This window comes from Anopheles bellator, unplaced genomic scaffold (genome assembly GCF_943735745.2).
Source record: "Anopheles bellator unplaced genomic scaffold, idAnoBellAS_SP24_06.2 scaffold00285_ctg1, whole genome shotgun sequence".
NCBI lineage: Eukaryota > Metazoa > Arthropoda > Insecta > Diptera > Culicidae > Anopheles > Anopheles bellator.
The window spans coordinates 1-8267 of NW_026684423.1; the positions used below are offsets into that span (position 1 = coordinate 1).

Genomic DNA, 8267 nt, shown 5'->3' on the forward strand with positions numbered 1-8267 from the left:
GGGTGATTGGAGGACAGCAGCCCAGGACCGAGTGACGTGGCGCCAAATGTTAGACTCGGCATTGGACCGATAGCCGGTCTGTCGCCGAAAAAGTAAAGTAAAGTAAGTAAACTATGAATTTTTGATAGTTGAACTGAAATTGAAGTGTTTCTTATGTGGACAATATTTATTGTGAATTGCTATGTCTTTGTCATGTTGTTTTATATATGTGAAGCAATTCACTTATTTTCACTGGAAAGTATGTAATAATGGGAGGAAGGCAAGGAAATTCATAAACATAATGAGACAGCGAACGGAAATCAAACTGTTTTCCAATCAAAACCATTTGCATATCACGGTAGCTCACTTTCAAAAACTGTACAATGGCTTGAGATCTGGTAAGAAACCACTGGTCTTTTTCGTTAGGCAAAAGGACGAAATCATCCGTTATGTGTACCTCGTCAATTTTACTCGTGAATTTTGGATATGTTGGCGGAGTGCAAGTGTTAAAATTGTGAATGGATGAAAAATGATGCACTCTATGTGCCACTTGTTCAATGCATCTTGTGCCTGATTGAACCCATTTTTTTTAAAGTTGTAAATGGTTTTCAAAAGGATATGCCGAAAATGAGTCAAGCTCCCCATGGTTCAAAACGTCTGAATAAACATGAATTAAATTGTGCACATTGCTTGTTAAGTGGGACCGACCATAATGTGTCTCGAAATTCTTAACAAAAAGAGTCAGTAGTCGACCACCCAATTGCCAGAACCGTTAGTGTGCCTTTGTTGAAAACAATGTTATGGCGCAGAAGTATAACAAATAATGTTCATATGCATCTCGAAACATGTGATCCTTACTGCGGGGACACACGATGCGTAACGTAACAAGTTTGACGTTAATGATTAATGCCAAACTGCTGCGCTTCTGTCAAAACGTATATGTTTTGGCCGAGGCGTAAACAGTTTGGCATTAATCGTTAACGTCAAACTTGTTACGTTACGCATCGTGTGTCCCCGCAGTTATAAATCACGACACTCTTGTAATGGAGAAAAGTCCGGTACTCAGTGCCTTTCCCGAAAAGGTATGCTGTCGAGAGCCCTGTAACGACGGTGTATCTCGGAAGGAAGCTTTGTCTCCATCATGTACTCTGACACATTTCTTTTCTGCCAGCTCTAGAGATTCTTCCAAACATAGAAAATTTATTTTCAAGTAAACCTTCACTGACGGTCGCTGACTGGAAAGTTATCAATCATATTTAAACCTCTCAAATCCTCAAGTGGTGTCCTTACTGACTTATGGTGAGGTAAATCTGATCTATCTCTAAAACTTTTGTCAGTCCGGGCTCAGCATTCACACCGTTAAAAATAACTTTGTTTTCTGGCCATATGTACGTTCCAACGACTGTACAAATAGTGCAACCATGCTTTGCAGAAAATCCCATCACGGACTTAACAAAGGCACGTGCGGGTGAATCAACGATAATAGCACTTATTGAAAATGATACATGTTGATGGTTAATGTCCAAACCATCTTTAATAAGATTATTCACCTCAACGACAAATGGTTGCAAAAATTGTTTTAAGCACTCCGGTTTTTGGAATCCACTATAAAGACCAACTACCATGACTGGTGCGCCCTTAAGTTCTTTCACCTTAATAACTATGGGCCAAAATTGAGTCGAAGAGCTCTTAAAAAGAGGAATGCCATCGATCGACACTTACAACGTAGAATGTGACATCGTAGGTTTGACATTTCTAAAATAGTCTTCAAGAGCCTTCGCAACACCGGGATACCATAAACGTCCACCAGTAAGATTAACCACCTGATTTCCGATGCTAGCAATAGTTTTTAGGAAAGTCCTGGTGTCCCTAGGAAGATTTGCCTTAAAAAACACGCTAAAAATAGCTAACAACAAGTTGCTATGATTCCGAGAGAGAAGTGTAATATGTAAAAAATATTTCAACACTTCCTCAAAGCTTCTGTTATCAAGGAAGCTATAATTTTCCGGCCATATTCTGCATGTGGTGTCCTCAGCACCACTAGTCACGAGGAGATCGACTTCGACTTCATCGACTTCATCACTTACACCTTCATTCACTGGGAAATAACTAGCACCGATGTGTGAAGGACCTGATACCGGATCGTCCACAGTCTCACCTGAAAATGGGATAAGCAAAATTGAATTAATGTTCTATCTTTTAGGAACAAAATTATGCTCTTTATTCATGACTCCAACGTACAAACTGCAAGAAGCTATGAAATAAGAGAGTATGAAATAACACCAAACTAATCTATCATGAACTTACCAAAAGGCCATGGAGTACTTAACTCACTATGGGATGGATCGCTTAACTTCTTTGCAATATCCTCCCATTCCGGATCGACTTCAACCTCCATTTTCCGTGTCATAGCAATTACTCGCTGATACGCTCGATTTGCAATGCTTTGTTTATCCATTTCAAGATGATTTCAAGATGTGACAATTAACTTGCAATTATCCTGTGAACACTAAATACAACTTGCACTTGCACTTGCACTCGCTCGATGCACCTGCACTAGTAACAACTTGCACTATCACTAATTGAATAACCACTTTTAAAGGCACGGTCAACGGTCGGCACGGTGTGTTACCGAGGTATTGGAGTGCGAGTATTGTAGTGACTTGAGAGTGCTGAGGCACGGGCACGAGAGAAGTGTCCGAGGTCACAGGCAATAAAGCACAGGAACACACACATGCTAAGAGGAGCAGCAACCAGAAGCAGCACACGTGTGAATACCGGACGTAACACGATGAAGCGTGCGACGGAAGAGCGAGCAGAGGATGACGCTGGAGACCTGAGAGGACAGAATCTTCCGGGAGAAGAAGCGCCACCGGAGGAGGAGGGGTACGCAGAGCTGGAAAACCTGCATCACTCTCAGGAAACGCGAAAGTTCTACCAGAAACTCAACGCATCCCGCAGAGGCTTTGTGCCGCGAGCCGAAATGTGCCGGGATAAAGACGGTAGTATTCTGACGGGCGATCGTGAGGTGACCGAAAGGTGGAAGCAGCACTACGACGAACACCTGAATGGCGCGCAGGCAGAGGACCATGGCGGCGGAGAGAGCGATCCCGTCGGTGTGACAAACGTGGAAGACGTACCGGCCCCAACGATAAGCGAAGTTAAGGACGCCATCAAGCAGCTGAAGAATAATAAATCGGCTGGGAAGGATGGTCTCGGAGCGGAGCTTATAAAGATGGGCCCGGAAAAGCTGGCCAGCTGTCTACACCGGCTGATTGCAAGAATATGGGACACAGAACGGCTACCGGAGGAGTGGAAAGATGGGGTTATCTGCCCTATATATAAAAAAGGCGACAAATTGGACTGTGCGAACTACCGTGCGATCACTATCCTGAATACCGCCTACAAAGTGCTTTCCCGAATAATCTTCTGCCGACTCTCACCGCTAGCCAACAGATTCGTGGGAAGTTACCAGGCCGGCTTCGTAGAAGGCAGGTCGACAACGGACCAAATCTTCACAATACGGCAGATCCTCCAAAAATGCCGTGAACACAGAACCCCCACGCACCACCTATTCATTGATTTCAAAGCCGCTTATGACACCATCGACAGGGAAGAGCTATGGAAGGTAATGGACGAAAACGGCTTTCCCGGGAAGCTCATCAGACTGATAAAGGCCACGGTGGATGGGACGCAGTGCTGTGTGCGGATTTCGGGTGGATTGTCGAGCCCATTCGAAACCCGCAGGGGGCTTCGACAAGTTGATGGCCTCTCCTGCCTGCTGTTCAATATCGCGCTACAGGGTGTGATGAACCGGGCGGATACTAACACGCGGGGCACGATCTACAACAAATCCAGCCAGTTCGTCTGCTTTGCCGATGACATGGATATCGTCGGCAGAACAACTGCGGCGGTGTCAGAGCAGTTCGCCAGACTAAAACGCGAAGCAGCGAAGGTTGGATTGCTGATAAATGCGTCCAAAACCAAGTACATGCTAGCCAGCGGAACCGAAGCCGACCGGCAACGCCTAGGCAGCAGTATTGTGATCGACGGCGATGAGTTCGAGGTAGTCGACGAGTTTGTCTACCTCGGCTCACTGGTAACTTCGGACAACGATACCAGCCGTGAGATCCGGAGGCGCATTATCAGCGGTAGTCGTGCCTACTATGGGCTCCACAGGCAACTGCGGTCACGCAGACTTAGCCTCCGTACGAAGTGTAACCTGTACAAGACCCTCATAAGGCCGGTTGTTCTCTATGGGCATGAGACGTGGACCATGCTAGAGGAGGACCGGCGAGTACTCGGAGTCTTCGAGCGACGAGTACTGAGGACGATCTTTGGCGGCGTACAGGAGAACGGAGTATGGAGGCGAAGGATGAACTACGAGCTCGCGCAACTCTACGGCGAACCCAGTATCCAGAAGGTGGTCATAGCCGGACGGATACGCTGGGCAGGGCATGTTGTAAGAATGCCGGACAACTGCCCTGCGAAGATGGTGTTCGCCTCAGATCCGGTAGGGCGGAGACGACCAGGAGCGCAGCGAGCGAGATGGTTGGACCAGGTGGAGCGAGATTTGGCGGAGAGTACTCGGTGTCCCAGGGACTGGAGAGCGGCAGCCAGGAACCGAGCTGACTGGAGGGAAATTGTTCGTCAGGCCATGTCGTAAGACGGAAGGCCAAATAAATAAATAAATAAATGTGAAAATGGTGAACAATCAGTTCGGTCGGAATCCAAAAACAATACGTTCGGATCAAGGTGGTGAATATTGCACGAATACCCTTCGCAAATTTTATACACATGAAGGTATCAAGGCGGAATATACGGCGGCCTACTCTCCACAACAGAATGGTGTGTCAGAGAGAAAGAATAGATCTCTGAGTGAGATGGGAAGATGCATGCTACTAGATGCTCGCATGCACAAACGATTCTGGGCAGAAGCAGTAAACACAGCTTGTTATATACAGAACCGTTTGCCCACTGCTATCGTACGATCGAGCCGTGGGTGGTGAGGAACCACGGTGAGGTAGATTTTTATCTATCACAGGTACTTTCTGGCCACGGATTTGTCAGAGAGTACTTCCATGTGAAGAAACTGGCCTCATCCCCCAACTGCCCACACTGTCAGGAACACGCTGGGACGACAGTGGTCCACTCGATGCAGCATGTCCTCTTCGAGTGCCCGGAGTTCAGTGGAGTGCGACAAGAACTACTCGGGTACTCAGAGGAGAACGACGAGCAAGTCAACAGCAATAACCTGGGAGAGATGCTTCTGAGGGACAATGAGACGTGGTGTAAGATCGCCTTGGCCGCCCAGAGGATCCTCATCATCCTCCAGGAGGCATGGAACGACGAGCAGAGGAGAGGTCGGTCCCACCAACCCCAAGCCGCGCAACATGGTGCAGAACGACCCATACACGTCCAGGCCGATGGGCAACAGACGTCGGCAGCAGCCGTCGTCCGCCGCGAAGAGATGCGGCGGGAGGGCGTCAACTTGAGACAGCAGAAGCGGCGCCTCGATCGCCAGCTGGCCGCGAAACCCAATTGCCCGATCTTGCTCGGCAGGGAACAACGCCTGAGTGCTAAGATAGCACTCTGCACTGCGAGGAAGACTGGAGCTGATGACAGCATCATAACGAGGCTGCAGGGAGTGCTCAACGACATCGAGGCGCGGGTCGCGCAGACCACCGGGGACCGCCGTCGGGCGGGCCGAGTGATGAGCCGCAAGGAAGCACGACCGCGGCTTAAAACAGCGCAAAGCAACAACCGTACGACGCTGGCAGATAGCGACGAGTGAGAAGCGAACGGACAACCGAGCAAAAAAAAACTGATGACCGGGACTAGAACGTCCCACGGCCCATTGTGACGCACGCTAAACTGGCAAGACGCACAAAGGGCTTAGAGAGAGGGACAGGGGCAGGGCAACTTACGTGAATAAAAGGTGCCTGGGCCTGTGCCCGCACGAAAGCAAAAAAAACTGCTATCGTAGGTAGATCGCCATACGAAATTTGGTATGAACGAAAACCCGATTTACGTCATATACGACGATTCGGATGTACAGGGTATTTGATGATTCCGTCAGTGAAGCGTAAGAAGCTTGATTCGAAAGCAGTAAGAATGACGTTCGTCGGATATTCATCAGAACATAAGGCCTACCGGATGCTGGATATAAGGACAGGAAAAATCAGTTTCATTCGCGATGTGCGATTTATAGAACTAACTGATCAGTCAAGCAACGATGAGCAGTTTGAGATCAACAAACCTCAGAGTCAAGGGCCACAATCATCAAGTTCTGACAAGGACGAAACCATGGACTGTGAAGTAGAAATTCTCCTCAAGCCTTATACAAAAACCGAAAGTAAATCAGTAGATGAAAAGTACAATGGCGAAGTAAGTGATCTAATTGCAGAAGTGCCCCTATCGCAAACAATCCCAATTCGTCGATCAGAGAGGATAACAGCTGGCGCTCAGCCAGTGCGTTACCCTGATGGAGTAATAGAAGATACATTTGAACCAAGCTCCTATAACGCCTCGACCACACTATGAGTTTTCTCTACAGGTTTTTTGATAAGCTAGCATTCACACTTGAAGTTTTTGCGCGAGATATTCCGTGAGCTCCAGTGAGTGAAATGACAGTTCGTTTGTTTATGCCTTGATTTTTCAGTTTCCTTTCCTTCTCCTTCTATGGCCATTTTTGTCAAAATTTGATCTGCTGTCGAAAAACTAGCCATATTTTTGGAAAGCAATAAAAATTTGCCGAATTTTGCCGTAAACTGTCAGATTGAAAAAAATACCCCCGAAACGAGAAAATATCCCGTAAACATAAGGCGCTCAAAAACAACTCAAAGTAACTCACGGAACTCTAGCAAAAGATTCATAGTTTCTTGGCCTGCCATACATTTTATCCAAGTTTCTCATAGTGTGGCGCCCGGGTAAGGAAGCAATCGAATGTGAGGATTGCGAAAAATGGCAAGAGGCTATGAATGATGAAATAGAATCACACAAGCTCAACAAAACGTGGGAGCTAACGGATCTACCAGCCGGAAAGAAAGCTGTGGGTAGCCGTTGGGTGTTCAAGGCAAAGACGAATGCGGAAGGTCAACTAACCAGATACAAGGCTCGAATAGTGGCACAAGGTCACGTGCAAAAGTATGGAATTGACTATGACGAAGTGTTTGCTCCCGTCATCCGCCATTCTACATTAAGAACACTTTTAGTGATTGCAGGCCGAGATAAACTGGTGCTAAAACATCTCGACATTAAAACGGCATATTTGTATGGTGACATACAAGAGGAAGTTTATATGCGGCAGCCAACTGGCTTTCTAGTGTCAGGACAGGACACAAAAGTGTGCAGATTGCGCAGAAGCATCTATGGGCTGAAGCAATCTGCAAGATGCTGGAACATGAAGCTCACCAGTGTGCTCAAGAGCATGGGCTTCACAGCAAGTGCGGCAGATCCCTGTTTGTTCCTGGCAAAACAAAATGGGAGGAAAATATACCTATTGGTATATGTGGACGATCCTATCATCGGATGTACATTCGAGGAGGAGATTCAACGCGTACACAAGGAACTAAACAAACAGTTTGAGGTTATATGGCTCGGAGATCCAAAATATTTTCTCGGATTGGAGATACATAGAGATACAGAAGGGGTTTACAACCTTAGTACACAGGTCTATATAGAAAAATTAATCAAGAAAATAGGGATGGAGAACGCAAAGATTGCGCATACTCCAATGGATCAAGGATATCTTAGGTGCATCGATAAAGGAGAGGTATTTATCGACGCCACAAAGTACCGCAGCGTTGTAGGAGCACTCATGTACATCGCGACTTGTGTTCGTCCGGATATTGCCGCAAGTACATCCATACTAGGAAGGAGCTTTGAAGACCCCAAGGAAGCTGACTGGACAGCGGCAAAACGTGTGGTCCGCTATCTAAAAGGAACAGTGAACTATTGTCTGAAGCTAGGTGGAGAGGCAACTTGCAAGCTAGACGTATTCAGCGATTCCGACTGGGCTGGAGATTCCACAACTAGAAAATCTACCACCGGTTACGTTCTATTTTATGGAGGAGGAGCTATTGCATGGGCCAGTCGAAGACAGAATTGTATAAGCCTGTCATCAATGGAAGCAGAGTACGTGGCACTAGGAGAAACTTGCCAGGAAGTGTTAGGGACAGTAAAGCACAAGCGTTTAGTAACACTATGTGGTTTAGGGCCAGACGGTCACACCGCTGAGGAGAAAAGATTGCGGATGTATTAACGAAACCATTAGGGTGGATAAAGCA

At 46.9% G+C, this 8267-nt stretch overlaps 1 protein-coding gene and 1 pseudogene across 1 annotated transcript; one reads left to right on the forward strand and one right to left on the reverse strand.

Moving 5' to 3' along the window:
- Nucleotides 1-346: 346 nt before the first annotated feature.
- LOC131214221 (uncharacterized) lies at nt 347-2377 on the reverse strand (annotated as a pseudogene).
- Nucleotides 2378-2770: 393 nt separating this feature from the next.
- On the forward strand, nt 2771-5773 carry LOC131214222 (uncharacterized). The gene is made up of 2 exons (XM_058208601.1): nt 2771-4492; nt 5024-5773. The coding sequence occupies exons 1-2, from the start codon at nt 2771-2773 to the stop codon at nt 5771-5773; spliced, it is 2472 nt and encodes an 823-aa protein (XP_058064584.1).
- The last annotated feature ends 2494 nt before the right edge of the window (nt 5774-8267 follow it).

Bases quoted from the DNA above. Each gene is read 5' to 3' on its own strand.
- LOC131214222 (XM_058208601.1), top strand. From the start codon at position 2,771: ATGAAGCGTGCGACGGAAGAGCGAGCAGAGGATGACGCTGGAGACCTG. The intron at 4,493-5,023 runs GTAGGGCGGAGA...TATCTATCACAG, and splicing joins TGGTGTTCGCCTCAGATCCG to GTACTTTCTGGCCACGGATT.